A 23,838-nucleotide genomic window follows, 5' to 3' on the forward strand; every position below is an offset into this window, starting at 1 on the left:
ATTTAAAGCCATTCTAAGTTGGTGGCCATAACTTCCTCCTGTGGAAGTGAGTCCCAAAGTTTGACCAAGTATTCTTTTGCATTTCAATGCATCTTTTTACACTTTCGTTAGCTGGAGAACTGCATTATGCAATTCAGAGAGCTGTGAATTTTGATGGAGGGTTGTGTTTCAGTTCACAAATTGTTTCAGATCAGTGTGAATCTAGTAGGTTAGCCTTTAAAAACTAATCCAGTTTCTGTCCCATCCTTACCTGCAGCTGATTCTGTTAAGTTGTGGGTGAACATATCAGACGACACAGCGATTCTTCAAACACCTCTTATTTATTCACAGGCCAGAACAGAACTGAACGGAAGGGTTCAGCCAGCCTGCTTAGATAGAGCTCTAGTACAACGCAACTGAGGGACACAGGTGGTGCTGTGGGTTAAACCACAGAGCCTAGGGCTTGCCAATCAGAAGGTCGGTGGTTTGAATCCCCGTGACGGGATGAGCTCCCGTTGCTCAGTCCCTGCTCCTGTCAACCTAGCAGTTCGAAAGTACGTCAAAGTGCAAGTGGATAAATAGGTATTGCTCCGGCAGGAAGGTAAACGGAGTTTCTGTGCACTGCTCTGGTTCGCCAGAGGCGGCTTAGTCATTCTGTACACATGACTCAGAAGCTGTACGCCGGCTCCCTCGGGCCAAGAAAGCGAGATGAGCGCTGCAACCCCAGAGTCTGTCACAACTGGACCTAATGGTCAGGGGTCCCTTTACCTTTACAATGCAACTGTAGCAACTTTCTGTAACTATCCAATCACTGAACGTCACTTTCAATCCCTTATTTGCATATGTGGACCTGAGGGAAAACTATCTACAGTATCCCCCTGCTGGTCCAGGGTGAGAACTTCAGTACATAACAGATTCAAATATGATTGTGTGTGTACCCCACACAGTTCCTCTCAACATCTAATTGCAAGTCGGCCATAATGTTATTTTAGCCCTTACGCATAGGCCGCCCCAGCCAAGCCTTATTAGCAGCAGGACTTAAGAGATCATTCTTTATTACATTTTTATCCTCCCTTTCCTCCAGAGCTGTGGAGGTAGCCCACATGCTGATTCTTCCTCTCCTTTTAACCTCCCACTGACAACCCTGTGAGGCAGGTTGCACTGTGGGACAGCAACTAGGCCCAGGCCAGCCAGTTAATTTCCTGGTTGGGGTGGAATTAAATTCAGGACAGGCAAAAGACAAAAGAAAGTACTTCACACAGTGTCTATAGTTCAACTTCCCCCTGTTCTGTGATGTGAGGGATAAGAAGCCACCATTTTGGAAATCAATCCTCTTCATAAAGCAAATCTGTTTGTGTGTTTGCCTTTTTTAAAAAAGGCTTCATTGAGCAAATTCACTTGGAGGCGTCTAAATTGGTTTGTTGGCATCAGGAAAGCATTCCCATGCTCCATTCATAGGAGGTTTTGTTTTCTTTTCCTTGCTTCTTTCATATCGAGTTTTTTCCCCTTCCACCCAGCTGAATCTTCCAGTAACATTAGGAAGACAGCTGTTTGCCAGGAATGTAAAAGTCTAATTCCCAAGTGCAGCTTGCCATCCATAAACAGATTCAGTATTTTTCCTTGATCACATGGAAACATTAATTGGAAGATGACTTGATCGAAAGGGATAAATGACTATTTATTTCTGCATTGAAGAAATTTTTTCAAAACAACCCCGGGAACTGAGAGTGTTGTATCTATGCCATATGTCTGGGACTTCAAAAAAACGCTCCACAAGTTTGGGGTGTTCTGGTTTTTACTCTTCAAAGTATGGCAACCCTCAAAGTCAGCACAGGCCATGGGGGTGGAAGCTCAAGGTCCCAATCAGCTGAATGAGTAAGAGGACCCCAAATTAATAGGATGTGGTCTTGTTGTTTAGTCGTTTAGTCGTGTCCGCCTCTTCGTGACCCCAAGGACCAGAGCACACCAGGCACTCCTGTCTTCCACTGCCTCCCGCAGTTTGGTCAAACTCATGCTGGTAGCTTTGCGAACACTATCCAACCATCTCGTCCTCTGTCGTTCCCTTCTCCTTGTGCCCTCCATCTTTCCCAACATTGGTCCTTTCCAGGGAGTCTTTTCTTCTCATGAGGTGGCCAAAGTATTGGAGCCTCAGCTTCACGATCTGTCCTTACAGGGAGCACTCAGGGCTGATAGTTGCATAGCCGTCAAGTGTCCCGATTATCCAGGGAGAATCCCAGAATAACAAAAGCCATCCTGGTTTCTGATTTTACCCTGGAATGTCCCCATTTCCCCTGCCAGAGTGGCAATTTCGTCCCAATAATCATGCAAATAAAGGTTGCTTTTTCTAACTCCACATACACATTCTATATTTGCACTTAACTGCCTTGCGGTCCGCATGACACTCTTATTTTTAGCCTGGAAATGTTGGCACTGGAAGATCAAGGAATGCAGAAACCACTGCCAGTTGGGCAAGCAAGCCACAAACAGGTGGCATACAAAGCCGCTTTGATTCTCCGTCCTCTCCCTGACTCAAAACAAACTCTGTTTAGCTGGTGTGTGTTTGCTACCAAGATATCAAGTCTGAATTAGCTTCGTTCTCTCACTGGGGCAATAAAGCTGTGACTGGGCTATGTCGCCTTGGTCTGCAGGGGGCAGTTCAAATTACGGATCAACATCCCTGCACATAGAAGACTAGCACATCAAGAAGCACCCTTCTCTCTGAGATGCTAAGGAGGCGCCAGTGTTGCACTCTACCCCAATCTCTTCATGGTGTGAGATTCCAGGTGCCTATCCAGGGTCCAGTTTGGCACCAGGAGTTGCCAGAAGGTGCCATCCTACTGTCTTAGGGACTCCACTCCAGATTTTGTAGGGTTTTTTCCTTAGCCTTTTATTTTTCCCAAAGTCATCCCACAAGGCAGCAGAGGTTTAGTATCAAGAGTTTTTCTTTTCCTAGATGGGCTACCTGCCCTGGCTGATGTGTCCCATCTGCACCTTCCTTCTGGGGAGAATACTGCTAGTACAACACAACAGTGGTACCTCGGGTTACATACGCTTCAGGTTACAGACTCCGCTAACCCAGAAATAGTACCTCGGGTTAAGAACTTTGCTTCAGGATGAGAACAGAAATCGTGCAGCGGCAGCAGGAGGCCCCATTAGCTAAAGTGGTGCTTCAGGTTAAGAACAATTTCAGGTTAAGAACAGACCTCCAGAACGAATTAAGTTCTTAACCCGAGGTACCACTATATATTTTTTGATAAAATATGCATTTTCTCATTTTGATTTTTTTTAATGGTGTTTTATGGGATTCCTACCAGCCCCCTGATTTTATTCTAATATGCTACCTACCACCTTGATACATTTTTGTGGAAGTTCAGATTATAAATACATGAAGAACTGTGGTGATGTTCTAATCTGGAAGGACCTGGAAAGTCTAGTGTGAAGGAAAGTGACATTCCAAAAATTCTTTCAGTGGGTTCCGCCATCGCCTCTTACAGAAGTTCCTTGTTCAATCGTTACCCGTCTATGAAGGAAGCTTCTGTTCAGTACCTATTTTCCTTGGTCAAAAAGCCAGAGGGGCTTTGGAGACCATCACACTGGGGCCTCAGGCACATATTTCTTCAGGATTGACTGAAGCAGAGCCAATCTCACCCACCTCAGATGGACGGATGTTTATACGCCCTTCATTAAAATTATGAACGTCAAGTGCTGGAGGTTTTACAAACAAGATTCCATTTGAGTGTCTTGTTCTGCAACTCAGACAGTCTGGGAAGGAGTCAGAACTTACGGCTGGTGCTAAAACTTCATTAGTTTGTCCTTTTCCATCCCCCTGGCAGCCAAAAAGGGGTATGAAATTTCTACCACACCCTTTCTGTGTAAATCAGACTGAGTAGACAGGCTGTGCTGCTTGCTTGAAGTACGTTTAAAGCACACAAACACCCCCCAAATTATGGAAATGGTTGTTTTTAAGGCAGTTGTAGCACTATGGCATATATGCAGCCTTAAAATTCTGGTGCCCTGTCTCTATCCAACCCTTCCCTGAATGCTGTCCAGCATTTCCTAGAATTGAAATGTGGACATGGTTGTAACCTGTTGTGCAGCTGAGGGAGCCAGAGACAAACTTGGGCAGAGCAACTATTGTAATTTTTACCTTTGCAGACAGTGGCGTAGCGTGGGGGGTGCAGGGGGGGCCGGCCGCACTGGGCGCAACATCTGGGGGTTAGGGTTAGGGGGCGCAAATCCACGGGTTAGGGGGCGCAAATTACTTGCCTTGCCCCGGGTGCTGACAACCCACGCTACGCCACTGTTTGCAGAGTAGGCTAGTTTCTACACATATATGGCTCTTCCAAATTTGCACTTAAATCAGAACAAACGGATTGACGTTTGTTATGAATGAGAGATAAACAGCAGGTTTTCCTGGTGAAAGAGGCGGGCCAAATGGAAAGCTGCTCAGACCCATCATGCCTAGAAGGGACATGCAGAAGTGTGGACAAGCCCTTAATCACTCACCCTCCTCTATCATCTACCCAGGGAAGCAAGAGGCATTGTTAGAGTTCCAGCCAGGAAAAAAAGTGGGGAGTGGGGAGTGAAGCTAAGCCAGTGTGGTGAATGAACTGGGGAGACTCCCAAGGGCCAGAGAGAAAGAGATAATTGCATACAGGGGTTACAAACGCTTCGGATTACATACGCTTCAGGTTACAGACTCGGCTAAGCCAGAAATAATAACTCGGGTTAAGAACTTTGCTTCAGGATGAGAACAGAAATCGTGCCCCGGCGGTGTGGCGGCAGCAGGAGGCCCCATTAGCTAAAGTGGTGCTTCAGGTTAAGAACAGTTTCAGGTTAAGAACGGACCTCCGGAACAAATTAAGTACTTAACCTGAGGTACCACTGTATATTAATATTGTGCAGTTTAAAGCAACTGGATGCGTGAAAACGGAGTCCTTTTGGAATGAAGCATTGACCAGAGCCATGAAAATATTATTCAAAGTTTACTTGCAAAACTTTCTTTAAAACATAACAAAAACCAGTAAATGATACAGCCATACAGCTCCATATCTTGTGCATATCCAGCACAGGCAGAGCGTATTTTCAGAAATAACTTTAAATGAGGGTTATCATATGTCTAAAAGTGAAAATCCGGATACAAAAGTTGTTCAGCTTTTTTTCTTTCTTTCAACATTGGGCAGGGGGGAGGAAGGTATTTTTGAGGACGTTCATCAAAATCTACGCATTCCAACATGGGTTGCCATACGTCCTGATTTTCCCAGACATTTCAACAATTTCCGCCCGGACACCGTTTCCAACGGCACATGGCAGCCCTATTTAAACAGGACTGAGATCATAACATCACCCTGTTCCAGCCCCCATTAGCCTGGAGCTGTTTACAGAGAAGAGAAGCTGTTTACTTCAGAAGAGTCTTACACATTTTTACTCTGCAGAATCTAAAAGAACCAAAACGGTGATTTGTAATTCAATACCTTAATCGTCTGACCTAAGGTTGCTCACTCACACTGTTAGCTAGCTAGAGAACAACAACAACCAGAGAGTGCTCTTCTAACATAGCCCCATGTTAAGCCTTTCGCCAATGCACATTTAACCATTGTCAATTAAACCAATTATACTTAACAGATATTCCCCTCACAGAGCTGAAATTTCCCAGAGTGGTTTGACCAACAGGGAACTCTGGAAATGATAGCCCTGTGAGGGTAATGGGGGTTTCCTAACAACTTGCAGAACCCTTAACAAACTACAGCTCCCTGAATCCATAATTATTTGGGGGGGGGGAGCCATGATTGTCTAAAGCAGTATCCTAGCGCTTTAAATGCATGGCCTTTGTCGTGTGTGTGGACAGAGAGAACAGTCAAGAGGGTTGCTTAGGAACGTGAATTCTGAGGCCTGGGAGGGTCTCCGATGCCACCATCTTCTAAAGCTCTTGCAGATCCCCCCCAAGCCCTTTTAGCCCCCTTGACCAAAACTCTCAGGGAGGTCCTCCCAGTTTGGCGCAAGACCTCCAAGCACCAATTTAAGGCTCTTGCTTCATTTCTCCCCATCCAGGAGGATGGGGAGCAAACAGCAGAAACCCACAGCCGTATCTGCACCCGGGTCGCTCAAAGTGAAGATCGTCTACTGGTGAGGCGGGGAAAAGTGTGTGCATCGATCGGTCAGTCCTCGGGTCTGACCGCAAGAGGGTGTGCTCCTCTGTTACCCACCGCCACTATACAGTAAGCGTGGCAAGAGTGGCTGGGCAAGGACCCGGAGACCACGGTTCAAATCCCCACTCAGCTGTGCATCTCACTCAGGGTCCTTGAGGGCCAATGGCTGTCTCTCAGCCCAACCTACCTCACAGGGGTGTTGTGAGGGTAAAATGGGGGAGTGGGGAGGACCATGTATTTGACCTCTTTGGAGGAAACGTGAGGTATCAACTTGGGCGCCCATCTGCAATTTTGGGGGGAGTGGGTTAAAATAAAGTACTAAAAGCTTTTTTGTGGAGGGAGCAGGATAATTTATCGCAAAACAAGTTGTGCCTGTACATTGTGCCCTGCAGCTCAGGTTCTACAAATGCTGAAAATGTACGATAAAAGAAATCTGTGAATGTGGAGATTATGGTACATCGGGAAAGGGCCCCCCAACTGCCTCTCATTCCTCCCCCCTCCTCAGATACCCATGGATATAAATGTAGTCTATACTGTTGTGAGTTTGGGGGAGGTAGACTGTATGCCTGAGCTCCTTCTTATTCTTAGATCAAAAGGAGGATTCAAACTGCTGAATTAGCCAGGCAAGGGCTATAATGGCCCCCTAAGTATGGGTCCTTAAGGTAACAAAGGAAGTGGCTCTGTGCCAGAAAGCGAAAGGATAAGCCCCCTCTCTCTCAATTGCCTGGAAGTTAATAAAACAAAAGGCCTGAGAGGTTTGTGAGCGTAGAAGCTAGGTAGAGGAGGAAGCCAGAGAGAAAGAGTAACAGTAAGATCCTCTTGGGGTGTTAATAATGCTGTGAATCCCTCCATCATAGTCTCAGGTGGTATATAGGTGTAAATAAACCATAAATCCTAAAGACACCACAGCCTCCGCTGTCCCTCATTCCAAAGAAACCAAACCCTGGAACCGCTCACACCACTCAGAGATTGGGGTGCTAAGCAATAATACTGCATATTTTGAAAAGTTGTTTGTCGTCTTTAGTTCAAATATATTTTAACTCAATTTTGCATGATGCGGCTCCTAAGATCAAGGCACAAGTTTCCGTCCGTGTTGTAATACATTTGGGAACCATTTTGAATCAAGATTGCAGATGGAACTTTTCAAACCTGCGCTTATTTCAAAACCGTGCTGGTTCTTTTGGTTTCCTAGAATTCCTCAGCCAATCTGGGTATGATGCTGATGGTAATAAAATAAACAGAATCATAAAACGTTTGCAACTTTACAAACAGTCCATTTGTTTTTTGTTTTGTTTTTTAGAGCCGAATGAGGGTACAAAAGTCGGGTAAGTGTCCCTTGCAGGAGAGCTATTCCTCCTCCCAAATATCACCCCCTCAAACACTTATTCTGCCCTGAGCACCCCACCACTACTGAATCCCCCAATTCATGCCCTTTGTTTTTCCTTAGTCCCCTTCAAATCTTGTGATTCTCTGAATACCAGTTTCTGGGAATTACAAACAGGGAAGAGCTGCAGTTCCACTCAGATCCTGCTTGCAGGCTTCCCTGAGGCATCTAGTGGGCCATTGTGAGAATCTTACCCAGCCTGATCCCGATTTGGCCTGATCCTGCAGGGCTCTGAGTACCACAAAGTTAGGGGAGAGTTGCTATCATACTCAGGTCCTGCTTGTGGGCTCCCTTCCCATTGAGGCATCTAGCTGGCCACTGTGAGAACAGATGAGCCTTTGGACTGAACCGGCAGCAAAGCTTTTATGTTCTTAAATACCAGTACCCCTCCTTTCTAAACCCCAATGTTGAGAGGTGCGGTGAGGAGGGGTAGCGCACATAGTGCTGCTTCCCCAACAGGATAATAATAATAATAATATTTTATTTATATCCCGCCCTCCCCAGCCGAAGCTGGGCTCAGAGCAGCTAACAACGGTAAAATAATAGCTCATACCAAGAACTAACTTAGTTGATCTTTAAGGTGCTACTGGAAGGAATTTTTTTTGTTTTAACGGTAAAATAACACAGCATTCTAAAATCAATGTGGGGTGTGGGATTAGACCTCCGCCTGCCGCCTTGCTTTGAAAGAAAGAAAAAGCAGCTGGCTACATTCTTCTGTGATTCATCTCTCTAGTTCTTGCAGATTAAAAAGCTCCTGGAAAAATGCTTCCCGAACATGCTGGAAATTGTAAGTGACGTGCCTCTGTGGGCGGGACCAGGAGACAACTCTTGGGGGATAGGAGGCAGTTTGGATGCGTTGTGGTACCCTCCACACCATACATTTAAACTTCTGTACATGGCTTCCCCAAAAGGTTCGTGGAGCTACAATTCCCAGCACCCTTAAAAAACCTGCAGTTCCCATGATCCTCTGGGGGAAGCCAAGTGCTTTATAATTGTGCCTTCAATGTATGGCGTTGGTGTGACCATGAATAGTGATCTTTGGTGTGAGCACATGAATGTTTATTATTCCATTTATGTCACACCCTTTCCCCCAAGGTGCCCAGTGTGATAGGAAATTTATGGTTTTAGATATATGGCAACGTTCATAACCACATGTACATAGTTCAGCACAGGAAAGCCAACCTGGAACCATTTTGATTCCTAAACTGAGCAAATGTTTCTCTGCATGGTCAAAATGGAAAAGTCTCCCCATTGTCTCTTTCCTCACAAATCCTGTCTTAAGGACACATTTAAGATATGAATAAGGTGTGAGCCTGTGACCTGGCCCAGGAAATAAGTATTTTACCACTACAAAAGAATGGCCAGGCTCCCCAGGAAATCCAATCAAGTAACCTGCCAGACAGGAGATAAACAAGGACAAGAGAAAAACAACATTTAAATTTCTGTGATGTAGGTGGGATGTATCTAAGGGGTGGTCTTAGGTTACACCCCTTCTGTGATGTATGCATAAATGTTTCTGGGGGTGGTCTTGATCTAGAGGATGGGAATTTCAAAAGTCTTAATAAGCCCTTGCACAGCATTTTTGTGGGTCCTCCTCCTTTCCTGCATGTGAGGGGAGCACCCTGTTGCAACAGATCAATAAAGATCAAGCTTACTAGCTGCTTTGCTTCTCAATAGTCTCTGGTTGGCCTCTGTTATTTTCTCCTACCAATAGGGAACCTATGTAAGGACTCTATATGGGCTCTTGGATACCCCATAAAGGAAAAGGGCATATTTTTTATTTACAACACCAGGATGGCATCATGCACTGTGACCCTCACAACAACCCTGTGAGGTAGAATAGGCTGAGTGTGAGTGACAGGCCCAAGGTTTGCTCCATTACATGCTCACAGTGACCCTGTGCAGTAGGTTAACCCGAGACAGTGACTGGCCTCACCCCACCCCGTTTTAAGTGTACAACAACCCTGTAAGGTAGGTTAGGGGGAGAGGGAGTCGTGGGCGCAAATGCACACCCAATTTTATTCTCATAATGACTCTGTGTGGTTGATTAGACTGAGGGAGAGTGACAGGCCCAAAGCCTTCCTCCCAGTTTCTCCTCTTTCTTTTCCTCTTTCCTCTCCAGGTTGGGGAAGTTGCTGGTCAAGGTGCCTTTGAGGTGGTTCTCCCAGCATCCGGTCAGGTTTTGCACTCGAAGACGGTGAGTACCACCAAAATGGACTCTCTGATTTGGCACACGCACCTGGTACACACCGTACATTTAAAGCTTCCCCCTAAGAATCCCGGGAACCGTAGTTTGTTATTAATATAATATAATATAATATAATATTTTTTAAAATTTCTATACTGCTTTATATTTTTAAGGGAAACCTCAAAGGGGTTTGCAGCATATTAAATCAATAAAACATAAATAAAACAATCTGAAGAAAGTCAAATATAGAGTATACCAGGGGTCTGCAAACTTTTTCAGCAGGGGGCCAGTCCACTGTCCCTCAGACCTTGGGGGGGCGGTGGACTATATTTTTGGGGGGGAAATGAATGAATTCCTATGCCCCACAAATAACCCAGAGATGCATTTTAAATAAAAGCACACATTCTACTTGTGTAAAAACACCAGGCAAGCCTCACAAATAACCCAGAGATGCATTTTAAATAAAAGGACACATTCTACTCATGTAAAAACACGCTGATTCCCGGACCATCTACAGGACAGATTTAGAAGGCGATTGGGCCAGATTTGGCCCCCGGGCCTTAGTTTGCCTACCCACGGAGTATACAATCAAAGCAACATAACACAAAACTAAATGATTATCTTAAAGATTTCAAATTAAACATTAAAAAGGAGGTTAACTATAGAATACATATTTAACATAGATTATAGATCCAGAGATTCATAGCTCTGTGAGGGATAAACTACAGTTCGCAGGATCATTGGGCAGGGCAAGAAATGTGCATTAACAAACGAATGCTTTGTACGCAGCCGTACTAACACATCCGCATAGCACATTTCTGGAGTTCTGACAGCATATGGGTTTGATTCTGCCATAAGTCACAAAAACCTACAACCTAAGACAGTGGTACGCCGAGGAATCAATGGTGTTGCAATGGGGGGGGCGGTGCGCCCTGGGTGCCATGTCTGGGGGGGGTGACAAGAAGGCACCCCCGGGGGCTTGCAGCAGCGCAAGCAGCCATCGCGCCGCTGCAGCCGCATGTGAGGATCCTCCGTTCGTGGCTGCAGCTGCCAGCAGAGGATCCCAGCGCCAGCGGCAAACCGCTATGTACAGCACATGTGCGGCGTCGCATGCATGTACTGTACGTGATGATGCCACACATGCACTGTACATAGCGGTTTGCTGCCGGCACTGCTCGAGCGCCGTACGGATGACAGTGGGATCCCTCTGTTGCTGCTACAGCCGCATGTAGAGGATCCTCCGTTTGCGGCTATAGCTGCGACGGAGGGATCCCGGCACATGGCGGTGGAGTGGCGCTGCCGGCAAACCGCTATGTACAGCTCATGTGTGATGCGTCGTACATGCCAACACCGCACATGCGCCCTACATAGCGACACCCCGACCCAGGTGTCACGATGCCTTCGTTCGCCCCTGCAAGGAATCAATATACAGTAAACCCACAACTTACACACATTTAACTTGTGCACCTTCAGCTTTGTGTGTGTGTGGCAAAAAATAAAAATTAAGAAAGGGCAGAAAGTGGGGGGGTTCCAGGAAAAAATGACTTGGCAATCCCACCCACCTTTGAACCCAATATGTTTTGACAATATGGTTGAAATATACTCAGAGTCGCAAAGTGATTTAATGCTCTTTATTCAGCTCATAGTGGTGAGGAGGAATGAATGAAAGTCCTCTCAAAGTATCTGCTTTATATACATTATTTACACAATGGGCTGCGCATGATTGGCTAATTCCAGAATTCTACGGTAAGCCAATCAGGTTGTGGATTCACTTCTATCTGGAGCATGATTGGGTGGTTCCTGCCAACCAATCATACTGCTGCATTGTTCTAGGACCAATCAGACTGCTGCATTCTGAATCCTATTGTTCTAGGACCAATCAGACTGCTGCCTTTTGGATCCTATTGTTCTAGGACCAATCAGACTGCTGCAGTTTGGATCTTATTCAACTCAGTACATAACAATGGTTTTTGGCTTTAGGCACGATCCCCGGAATGTACCCCCCCACGTAATTTGCTGGCTTGCTGTGCAAAACTGGGGGTCCCTTCCCTTGGCTGTATCATAGATTCATAGAATCCTAGAGTTGGAAGGGACCCTGAGGGTCATTTAGTCCACCGCCTTGCAATGCAGGAATCAGAAGCACCCATGACATATGACCATATGACTCCTGCTCCCTTCCAGAGTTGCCAGCTGGGATGTTCTGCCTGCCTTCTACATTTCTATGAGGTAGCTGAACACTTAGAGCTGAGGTGCCCCCTAGTGCCCATATCCTCTCCCAATGTTTGAAAAAGCCCAAATAAAAAAAGAGTTTTTCCAGGTACCACTTCCAGATGGGCGGTTGTTGTCGGAATCATTGCTGCTCTTGTATGCAGGTATTTCACAGCATCTAGATGATGCTCTCATCATGAAAATGCCAACCTGTACTCTTCTTCTTTTTTCTACGTATAATCTGAATTTATCATTACTATTTCTTGTTATTTAAACAATTTCATTTTTATGTAATATACACCCACCCAATATCTGGGCAATGTGCATATATATATACACACACACACACACACACACACACACACACACACACAATGATATATCAAACACCATGATAAAAAAAACAAAATCCAGCAGCTCAGATTTGGCAAAGTGCAATGGTTTAGGGAGGAGCTCCTCTTGGATCTGGCAGGTGGTTTCATGTGGCTCAGTTTCTTTAGGAGTTTCGCTCAATTTGTCAATCTGACTCCATAGTAAACATCAACAAAACATGGAACCAATTGGTTTTCTATTAGCTTGTGATTAAAAATAAATAAATATTGGCTTCCTGGTGGGGTCTAGGGGCAAAACTTGGGAGAGCTAGGGTGAATTCTGGTAACTCAGGATTTATATGCAAGTCCTCAGACCTGAGCTTTACAACAACCCAGGTTCAGAAAGTGTAGAGATGTTGCTAGACATTTAAGGCACCAAGCCCACACTACTAATTGCAAACATACATAGAGTTCCTCTGAGCAAATGTAAACAGCAGGTGACCAGGTTTCCACTAGGATTGCACTTTGCACAGTGGCTGGTTGCTCTGCAAGCAAAGTAAAAATACTTTAAATATATAAAGTTTTTAAAATGAGGGAGGGGCAGGAAAGCCCTCTGGACCACGCCCTGACGACACCCTTAGAAAAGTGTGCACATCTTAATTCGGTTTGCAGAGGAACTGAAATCGTGGGAGAGGAGTTGCTGTGTGGTTTAGCTGCATCTTGCTAATCTGATTGGTTCATGTGACTGCTAGTGATGTGCTCCTGAGAAGTGATAGCCGTACCCCCACACAAAGAAAACTATAGGAAGGAGGGTTCACTTTCCATGCTGCATCCATTCGTTCCGGTTTTTACTCTTCTGGACATTAAAAAATAATCAAAATCAAAAACTTTCCTAACCACTCTTTGGGTTGCATTATCTGATGCTAGTCCTGCTCAGAGAAAGCCAATTGAAATGAATGGACCAAAGGCCAACCGGTTCATTAACGTCAATATGTCTATGCTGGGTAGGACTAGCATGGGATAGAAGCCTTTGTCCCCAGTTGCTCAGACTGTGGCACATGATCCCCCTTTCATCCTTGCAACACCCCTGTGAGGCAGGTTAGTCTAAGTGGAAATGCCTGGCTCAGTGTCACCCATCGAGCAGGGCACTGGACCCAGGTCTCTGCAGTCATCACATTATAACACTGCAACTGAAGGATGGGGGAACCTGCAGCCCTCCAGATGTTGCTAGACATTGACTTCCATCAGGTTCTGCTGACTGAGGCTGATGGGAGCTGAAGTCCAACAACACCCAGAGGGCCACTGGGTCTCCCTCCCTTCTGCTCTAACCACTGTGAAGCCTTGCCCTGCGGGGCTGTTCTGCAAAAGTCAAGAGAGGGACTAGTAATGCCTCTCCCTTCCCCTCCCTTTAAGAATGGCGAGGGGTTCGTGGACACCAATGATAAGGTGAAAAAAATCTGCACTGGCCTCAGAGCGAACCTGAAGACCAAGAGCAAATGGAATCCCACAAAAGAGTTGGAATCGTTTGCAATCGTGGGTGCGCAGTCGTCAACAGAAAGCCATGGGATGGGCAAATCAGAAACCAATCCACCATTGCAGCGGGCTTCAGACCATCAACCGTCAACACTGGTGCAAGAACGGCGATCAGTACCGAAGCCGAAGTCGGAACAACCGCCAATGGTGAAACAGGTGCAAAAAGGCTGATCAGCACCGGGGCCGGCATTTGGGCAACCATTAACGGTGGAACGGATGCCGGAGATGCCAAAAGGCTGATCAGCACCAAGACCGCCGTTCGTACAACCGTCAGTGGTGGAATGGATGCCGGAGGTGCAAAAGGGCTGATCAGCACTGAAGTCGGAGTGCGGACAACCGTCAACGGTGGAATGGATACCGGAGATGCCAAAAGGCTGATTAGCACCCAGACCGCCGCTTGTACAACAGTTAACGCTGGATCGCTCTCTGAATGTACCAAAAGGCTGATCAGCCCCAAAGGCGCCATTTGGACAACCATTAATGGTGGAGCGGATGCCGGAGATACCAAAAGCCTGATCAGCACCAAGACCGCTGTTTGTAGAAGAGTCAACGCTGGAACGCATGCTGGATGTACCAAAAGGCTGATCAGCACTGAAGGTGGAGTTCGGACAACCATCATCGATGGAACAGATGCTGCAGGTGCAAAAAGGGCGACCAGCAGCACCAAAGCCGGCATTGAAGCAACAGTTAACAGTGCAACGGACGCTGGAGGTGCAAGAACAGCAGTCAGCATCAAATCCAGCGTCGGAAGGATCATTCACAGTGCAACAAATGCTGCAGGAGCAAGAACAGCAGCCAGCATCAAATCCAGCATCGGAAGGATCATTCACAGTGCAACAAACGCTGCAGGAGCTAGAACAGCAGTCAGCATCAAATCCGGCATTGGGACAAGTGTTAACGTTGGAACAAATGCTGCAGGAGCAAGAATCAGCGAACGACGAAGCCCCCATTCCAGGGAGGCCTTCATTCATCAAGACGACCAGGTATCGGGGTGCTGGGGGATTGGTAGAGTCTTGAAGTGATGGGCAGAAATATTTGCTTGGGGAGGCCAAATTAGGCTTGCAGGCCCAGGGTTCACCCCCACCCCGTTTTAGACAAGGTATGAGGAACCTCAGACCAGGCATCTCTGTCTGACCCTTGGGCCACACTCCCTCCCCAGGCACACCACTTCTCTCCAGGTCACACCCCTAACTGATACTCCGCTTTTTCACTCATACAGGAGGGAATCCAAACATTAAAACTCTGCCACTTGGCTAAATGGCAGTAGCAGTTCTTTGCACTTTGCTTGAAATTTATTGACCAATTTAGGGTTCCTCCTGACATCCATTCATGATTATTTGTGCTCATGATGGTGTCGGGGCTGTCATACACAACCCCAGTTTCAGTACTGTACTTGTTTGTTCTACAGAGATTTTGGGGTGGACATGCTTCCAGTCTGCCCATGCCTTGAAACTTCCTGCTAAACTCTTGCAACTTCTCCAGCACTCTTTCCTCACTCTCCATAATGGCATAAGAAGAGTGCTGCTGTATCAGGCCAGTGGCTCATCTAATCCATCATCTTGTTCTCACAATGGCCAACCAGGTGCCCCAATGGGAACAAGACACTCTCCCCTTTTGTAGTGTCCAGCACCTGACATTCAGAGGCCAAGTGCCTCTTGACAGTGGAGGGATAATAGTCAACACAGCTAGTGACTGATAGGCAGTGGTGTAGCGTGGGCTGCCAGTGCCCATACCGAATATGCATGTGCATTGAACTTACTAATGGCCTCTGCGTCACCCAGAAGATCACAGCCGCAGAGATAAAAAAGAAGAAGAGTTATTTTGTTGTCTGGAGAGGTCACTTCTTGGTTCGCATGGAGAAGCTGTTTTAAACAGAGTCCAGCAATGGAAGTGCATAGCTGTACTGAGGCAGTACCTGGTGTTGAAATTCTGCACCCCTAACAAATTTTGCATGGGATGCGGGTGGCGCTGTGAGTTAAACCACAGAGCCTAGGGCTTGCCAATCAGAAGGTCAGCAGTTCGAATCCTCGTGACGGGGTGAGCTCCCGTTGCTCGGTCCCTGCTCCTGCCAACCTAGCAGTTCAAAAGCACATCAAAGTGCAAGCAGATAAATAGGTACCGCTCTGGCGGGAAGGTTGACACCGTTTCCGTGCGCTGCTCTGGTTCGCCAGAGGTGGCTTAGTCATGCTGGCCACATGACCTGGAAGCTGTACGCCGGCTCCCTCGGCCAGTAAAGCGAGATGAGCGCCGCAACCCCAGAGTTGGCCATGACTGGACCTAATGGTCAGGGGTCCCCTTTACCTTTATTGTTCTAGGAAGTGTGAATTCCATAGATCTGCAAGCTGATTCAAATTTCTCCTACATCCCTCCCTGAGTACCCCTTTCCTGGGTGGGTGCCCCGCTGATCTGGTTTCCTTCTTCCTTCAGGAAGTGAAGGTGCCGTTGGAGAGCAGATTATGCCGGGATCGTCCGAAAAGGTGGCGTGACCTTGGGCGATCCTTGATAACCCCCTGCCCTCCTCAACTAGGATCCCCCACCTAGCTGGCAATAATATTAACAATAAAAAATTGGAAAATCTATAGGAGTGTATTATTCTTTGCTTTATCAGGGTGTTGGGTAAGGAGTAGGGTGGAAATCATCCCTGCTGCAATCCTGGGAATCAGGTATTAGAAACACCAGTCCCACATTTTTTCTTCCTGTTTGCCCTGTTTGCAGTTTACATTATAGCAGAGATGGCGGCATCCGAACTCGGCACACGAAGGCGGGAAGTGGGGTGAAGAGTCCTTGGGTGGTATCCAACTAAATCATAGGGATGGGGAAATCTGTGAGTTTTGGTTTATCTTAGTTTCTCATTTTTCCAGTCGTAAATTCAGTTATCCACATTTCCACTTTGGTTTGTGGACATTTTTATAACGTCATCAACATTTTAGTGCAGATTTTGCAAAGCATTTCCTCCATGTTATTTCCACAAACAAATGCATTTTTAATGCTCACTTTACTGCATTGCAAAATCCAGTGAGGCGTGGATTTCCAAGGACTGCTGTGTTTCAGTTTTCAGATTATTTCAGAAAGTGCAAATTAGGTACATTTGCCTTTAAATGTGAACTGAATCAAATTCCCCCCCCCATCCCTCCTTGGATTACAGTGGTACCTTGGGTTACAGACGCTTCAGGTTACAGACTCCGCTAACCCAGAAATAGTACCTCGGGTTAAGAACTTTGCTTCAGGATGAGAACAGAAATCGCACTGCGGGAGGCCCCATTAGCTAAAGTGGTACCTCAGGTTAAGAACAGTTTCAGGTTAAGAACGGACGTCCAGAACAAATTAAGTTCTTAACCCGAAGTACCACTGTAGACCCTACCTCTGAAACTAATGCCCATGATTCTGCATGCAATAAAGGAGGATTCTGTGGCCTATATAAATATTTCATTCATATCTGGTGGACTTCTCTTGATTTGCATAATTCGCTTTGCAAATAGTATCACGAGAACTAGAAACTAGCATCTAAAAGAAAGAATGCTGAGATTCCCAGGAACCTCAGCATCGCCCCCACTCATTGTTCAAAGGACATGGATGGTGTTTGGCAGTGGAAGAGACCATCTTGGAAGGTGGTAGAGTCTCCTTCGTTGCAGGTTTTTAAACTGAGATCGATGGCTATTTAGCTGTGGCACCTGCATTGCAAGGGATTGGACTAGATGATCCTTTGGGGGGAGCTCCCTTCCAATTATAGAATTCTATGATTCTCTATGAAATTGAAGCTGCTGTGCCTTTCTGGTGCCTCCCTTTGCTATTGTTAAATGCACAAATCAAGCAATTTGTTAGAAGTTTGTTCGGAGATATATATTAAACACTAAATCACTAAGAGGCACAGCCCACCATTATTTCTCGTTGCTTCTCTTCAGTACCATGTAACAGTGCATGTGTCCCAGTCGCACAAAGGTTGCAAATAGTCCAGTCAACAACCTGCGGTTACAAGTCACAAATCTCCCCCGCGCCTCCACCAATTTACTGTATTTTCCGCTGTATAAGATGCACCAGACCACAAGACGCACCTAGTTTTTGGAGGAGGAAAACAAGAAAAAAAATATTCTGAATCTCAGAAGCCAGAACAGCAAGAGGGATCGCTGCGCAGTGAAAGCAGCAATCCCTCTTGCTGTTCTGGCTTCTGGGATAGCTGCGCAGCCTGCACTCGCTCCATGAGACGTACACACATTTCCCCTTACTTTTTAGGAGGGAAAAAGTGAGTCTTATACAGCAAAAAATACGGTATTACTGCGGACACCCGTAACATCACCTAGCTAGAAAGCAGGACGTCTGTAGCAGATAAAAATGGAAATTTATGAGGTACTCTTCCCCTACCCCCCACCCTGGTCTCCCACCCACCCCCAAGTGGTGCATCTGTTCAGCTCACACCGTGGTCTCATATTCCATGACCGTGACAGGGCACGGGGCCAGGCACCTCTTTCGTGGCGCCCCCTCGCACCACGTGCCACCCGGACAAACGCTGAGATCTGGTTGAACCGTGGCGGCGTGAACGCCATGCTCGCAGAACACCCGCTGGACCCTGTCCATCACGGCCTCGCACGTGGCCACGTCCCGGCAGTGCACGTGGGCCGTGCCCACTAAACTGCTGGGCCCGTCGAGCTGCCAGACGCGGAGATCCCGCACGGCCACCACGCCTTCCGTGGCCCGCAGCTGCAGCTCCAGCAGCCTCAGGTCCAGTTCTTCCGGTGCGGCCTGCATGAGGACCAGAGCGGAGCTGTGCAGCGCCGGCCAAGCCAAGCACAGCAGGGCCACTGACACAGCCACGGCGAGCCCAGGGTCCAGGTAGAGCAACCAGCAAGGGGCGCGTCCCCACTGCAGTGCCTCCGCAGAATGCCAGGCCCAACAGGTGGACCTGGGGCAGTGGCTGAGGCAGGCTGCGTTGCCCAGGCAAGGAGGCCACAGCAGGTGGAACATGAGAGAGTACAGAAGGACGGCTGCAGGGCCCAGGCAGGCGACCACCCGACCAAGGCAAAGCGTTGTCCACTGCCCCAATTTTTCTGAGGGTGGCATGGGACTGGCCTCCCTGTCCTCCTCCATCCAGGGCTGCCCGTTGGCCGAGGAGCCGTTGCCCAGCAGATCTGTAGATGAGGAAAAAGAACCAGAAGCTTAGAGTAGGGATAGGCAGGACCAAATTACAGTGGTACCTCAGGTTACATACGCTTCAGGTTACAGGCGCTTCAGGTTACAGACTCCACTAACCCAGAAATAGTGCTTCAGGTTAAGAACTTTGCTTCAGGATGAGAACAGAAATCGTGCTCCAGTGGCGCGGCGGCAGCAGGAGGCCCCATTAGCTAAAGTGGGCTTCAGGTCAAGAACAGTTTCAGGTTAAGTACAGACCTCCGGAATGAATTAAGTACTTAACCCGAGGTACCACTGTAAGACCCTTAGAGGCCCTAAGCACTTAAAATATTTTGGCGCCCCCATATATATCTAATTCGAAATATAAACAATAATAACCCTTTTTAAAAAAAATTCGAAATGAAATGAAACCTACAGTAAGATGGAAAATAATGTTCATTTTTGTATGCTTCCGCTTTATTTGAACACATTTCCCCTACTTTTTCTAGTTGCCAAGTCTTTGATCAGATCCTCAAAACTAACCTTAGGTAACATGTTTGCTTCTGTGCTTCGTAGAGAAGTACTGCCTTGTTGCATAGCTCAGTGTCAACTGAGCTGAGCAATTGGTGGCCATTAATGTTAAAAAATCTGGCAATGGAAATGTTCTGTGGTGACCTGCTTCCCTTGATGCCCCAAGCAGGTGATTATTTTGCTTAATGGTTAATCCAGCCCTCGGGACAGGCCTGAGACATTTCCTTATGTGGGAGTTAAGTGGTGGATGAGCTTGTCAGGTTCAGATTCTCTCCGTTTCAAATATTTCCAAGTTTAGAATCGTAGAACTGTAGAGTTGGAAGGGACCATGAGGGTCATCTAGCCCAGCCCCCTGCAAGGCAGAAATCTTTCACCCAACATGGGGTTCAAACCCATGACCCTAAGATTGAGTCATTAACATATTCATTTTTATGCACACTTTAACTGAGTATATTTTTGTGCACAATGGTGTGATAACCGTGAGAAGTGCAAATTTCTATGCGTATGTGTTAGTGTCTTGATTTGAGAAGGGCAAATAGGGTCGTTTTTCATTAAAATGCAAAAGGAATCTAATTTCTCTGCCATCCCCAGATGTACATCACAGAAAGGAGAACTGGGGGAGCAAAGAAGGTAAGATTTGTCCTGCTAGATCAGATCCAAGGTCTATCTGAGCCAGCACTGTTCCAAAAAAAGCCTCTGAGAAGCCAATAACCTTCCCTTGTTGTTTCTCCACAGCAGTTGAGAGCAGATTGCCTCTGAATATGGAGGCGCCATTTGGCTATCCTGGCTAGCTGTGCTGATCAGCCCTATCCTTCACTGCAGGTACCTCTACTGCGGAAGAGGCAAGCCATTTTCCCTAATAAGCACAGCTTGCCTCTTCAGCCGTCATCAGAAACGTCTTTAGAGCATTAACCTTGTTATTTTCCTTAAGGTTTCCAATTTTCGAACTACTGGATTCGAACTACTGGCCCTCCAGATGCTGTTGGACTCCAATTCCCATTGCCCCCAGGTCAGTGGCGATGCTGGCTGGGGCTGATGGGAGCTGAAGTCCAAGACACATTTGGAGGTTCTTCTCCCCAGGATTTGATAGCCCGAGTGTGGCCAACATGGTGCCTTACACAGATCGCTGGATTCCAGCTCCCATCAGCCACAACCAGCATAGCCAACAGTCAGGGATGATGGGAGTTGGAGTCCAAGAACATGCAGAGGGCACCACATTGCCTATACATGAGACAGTCCATTCGTTTCTTCCTAGTCTCCTTCCCTGCCCCCCTCACTCACAGTACAGGCTGATTCATTAGGGCAATTGGGGCACTGCCCCACTCACCTCAGTCTGCCCCCTACCAGCCATACCTGCCCGTCTTAATTTCTTACAACCAACCCAGAGGGTGCCACAACCTGCCAGCTTCCTCCTCCTCAGTCTGAATGTTGTCGTTGTAGAACTCAGCAGGGAAGGGAATGCGGGCTCTTGACTCCATCTGTTACTGGCCCTGATTCTGCCTTCCATTGGGCTGCCTGCCCTCTGCCCCGCCGGTCCCAATGCTCCCCAGTCACTCTTTCGCACGAACTCACCTTCCATCTCCTGGGCACAGCTGTCTCCTTCGGTCACCCTCCTCCTGCTGCAGCACGGCCTGGTGCCCGGGTCTTGGGGCTGCTGGCCATGCAGTCCCACCCTGGCAAGGTGGATCGGGATCCCCACGGCCCCGATCCCCATCAGAGCCAACGCATGCTGTGTGACGTGTGGATCGGCCACCCTGCGGAGCGCCTCGGGCAGAAGCGCAAGGCACAGGGCACTCAGGAAGACGGCGCTGGCCAGGGTGCCCGCAATGCGAGCTCGCACCCACCCGAAGGTATTCCTCCGACTGGGGTGTCCTCCGGTCGCCAGCCAGGCATCGGTCAAGGCCACAGCAAGAGCCAGCGCACCTCCCAGGGTGTGGAATGCGCAGGAAAGCAGGAGCAATGAGCCGGTCACCCGGCTGGCCACCAACTCTACCAGGAAGAGGCAGGCGGAGAGGCAGAAATGGCCGACAGGCCAACCTGTGGAGCCCCCCACTGCCCACAGAGGCGAGGAGCCCTCACCCATCCAGGATTTATTTCTTGACTGGGCTCCCATCTCTGCCTTCTACTCCCAGTCAGCTGTCACTCCGGCCTCCGATCTCCTCCAACCTGTGTCCTCTTCTTCGCCTTGATACCCGCCTCTTCCGAATCGTCCTGCTGGCTCCAGCCCCTCGCCCAGTTCTGGACCTGCTTATTCCTCCTTCCGCCACCCCTGCGGCCCCTGGTGCACGCTCTCTCCCAATCTTAGATGTTGCCCGGTTTCTCCTTTGCTGGCCCCCTTTGGCCAGAGACCCAGGCCTGGCCTCTGCCCTGCAATCAGTTCCCAGTTTCTCGCTCTCTCGCTGTGTGTGTGCTTTACACTTGAATAAAGTTTTGCACTCGGAGACCAGTGCACACTGCCCCTTGGATTCCAGGGGTCCTTTAAAGAGGCAGCTCCCTCTCTCTTTCACACACACTCTCTCTTGCCTTTGGCCTTCTGCCCAGGCTTCCACCAGCTGCAGAAACCAGGTCATAATGATGCATGTGATTCTCCCCCTGCCACAATAGGAGGGAGGAGAGTTGCAGAGATTCCCCCCCCCCCAACAAACCCTACTAGGGTAAAACGCGAGGGCTTGCGAGGTCACGGTTCTGGTGTATGTGAGATCTTGCAGAATATTCCCCAACAGCTCCCATCCCCATGACTGCTCTGCAGCCAAAAAAACGGCTTAGCAAATGCCAGTCGCCACCAGCTTCAGTGGGGTGGGGGCAGAGAAATGCATTTGCCAGCCTGGCTGTGCTTTGTGTAGACTGCTGAACCATTGTCTTGCCTTGGTAATGGACTGGATGAGAGCCAGGAAACTGGAGCTCCATCCAGACAAGGCTGAGGGACTGTTAGTGAGAGGTTCTCTAGACCGGATGGATGGAAGGGTTGCCTGCTCTTGAGGGAGTTACACTCCCTCTGAAGAAGTGGCTACGCATCTTGGAGGTACTTGTGGCTCCTTTGCAGCCGCTTGAGGCTCAGCTCAGGTAGCTTCAGTGGCATGGAGTGCCTTCCGTCAGCTTAGGCTGGTGGCCCAGTTGCGCACCTGTCTGGACAGGTATAGCCTAACTTCTGTCATCTTTGCTCTGGTAACTTCTAGGTTAGATTGTGGATTCACTTCTATCTGGAGCTGGATTGGGTGGTTCCTGCCGACCAATCATACTGCTGCATTGTTCTAGGACCAATCAGACTGCTGCATTTTGGATCCTATTGTTCTAGGACCAATCAGACTGCTGCATTTTGGATCCTATTGTTCTACGACCAATTAGACTGCTGCATTTTGGATCCTATTGTTCTAGGACCAATCAGACTGCTGCAGTTTGGATCCTATTCAACTCAGTACATAACACCGGGGAATCTGGGGGTCTGGCTGATCACTGTGAAAACAGGATGCTGGATCCAGCCAGGGCCTTGCAGAGCCAGGCAGAGGCCCAGGCCAGATAGATAATGTACCCCCTCTTTTTTTTACCCTGGGGATAATTGAAGTCTTATAAATAAGTAAGTATATAAATAATTTTCACAAAAGTTATGCTGGCAAATAATTTTATTTCAAGGCTTGAACCGTATCTGCATATAAAGACAAAATGGAAAATATAGATATACAATAGTGTGTTCGCCCCAGTGCATCCCCTGCGATTGTGAATATGCTGACCGAAGCCCCCTTTGGAACCTGAGGCTTGGGCCAAGAGGCCCATATGCCCCCCCCCCCCCCCGTCTGGGCCTGGACCCAGCAGAGCTTTTCTGATGGTCTTAGGGGACCTTGGGTCTGGCTGCAACCCTCACCATCCCTGCATCAAACCCTCCTTGGGTGTTTTTGCCTGGCAGGATTCTGACCAACCTGCCACTCACCTGGCATCATTATGTCAGGTGACTGATGGGCATGTTGTCCTGCTCACCTGACAAAAGACCCTTGTGCAGCTCTTGGGAACCGCAGAAGAGGCTTTGCAAGCCCTATGCTCAGTAAAGCTCCCAGCATAGGGCTGGCGAAGCTGCTTTCTTCTGGGATCAGCTGCATGATGGAGCTCCCCACATGAAACCCAGCTGCACAACTGGTCCTGCCACACACCTGAAGTCTCATGCGGTGTCAGGTATGGGCAAGTGGGTATAGGTTTTGGGAAATGGACCCCCCTGCGCCAAATTGGGATCTGTGCAGGGTCAAATCTGGCCTGCAGACCAGAGGTTCCCAACCCTTGCAGCCAGTGAATGAATGAATGAGCAAGTGAAAGAGAAAATGTGAATGAAAGGGATATGACAGAAAGAAAACAGAAGAGAAAGAATGGGAGGAAAAGAAAAAGAGAGCAAATGAGGAAGAGAAAAATGGAAGGTTGAAAAATGAAAGCGTGAAAGAAGAAATAATGAATGAAAAATAAAAGAAT

The 23,838-nt window shown here is 47.9% G+C and overlaps 3 protein-coding genes across 3 annotated transcripts in view; 2 read left to right on the forward strand and 1 right to left on the reverse strand.

Moving 5' to 3' along the window:
* Positions 1–4,714: 4,714 nt before the first annotated feature.
* The window catches only part of LBHD1 (LBH domain containing 1), a 49,412-nt gene continuing 30,288 nt past the window's right edge, over positions 4,715–23,838 (forward strand). The window contains exon 1 of the mRNA XM_081892012.1: positions 4,715–4,843. The gene's annotated coding sequence lies outside the window, so the exon portion shown is untranslated. The remainder of the gene's footprint in view (positions 4,844–23,838) is intronic.
* Positions 5,850–16,331, forward strand: LOC309359312 (uncharacterized protein). Its single transcript, XM_081892832.1, has 6 exons — positions 5,850–6,105; positions 7,429–7,453; positions 8,246–8,299; positions 9,635–9,709; positions 13,633–14,735; positions 16,180–16,331. The coding sequence occupies exons 5-6, from the start codon at positions 13,716–13,718 to the stop codon at positions 16,291–16,293; spliced, it is 1,134 nt and encodes a 377-aa protein (XP_081748958.1). The 5' UTR covers positions 5,850–6,105; positions 7,429–7,453; positions 8,246–8,299; positions 9,635–9,709; positions 13,633–13,715; the 3' UTR covers positions 16,294–16,331.
* On the reverse strand, positions 16,642–22,492 carry LOC309359311 (proton-coupled zinc antiporter SLC30A1-like). The gene is made up of 2 exons (XM_081892831.1): positions 20,959–22,492; positions 16,642–18,875 (listed from the first exon to the last, which is right to left on the reverse strand). Exons 1-2 carry the CDS (start codon positions 21,497–21,499, stop codon positions 18,160–18,162), a joined length of 1,257 nt encoding a protein of 418 aa, XP_081748957.1. The 5' UTR covers positions 21,500–22,492; the 3' UTR covers positions 16,642–18,159.

Source organism: Podarcis melisellensis (genome assembly GCF_964234715.1).
Source record: "Podarcis melisellensis genome assembly, chromosome: 16".
Lineage (NCBI taxonomy): Eukaryota > Metazoa > Chordata > Lepidosauria > Squamata > Lacertidae > Podarcis > Podarcis melisellensis.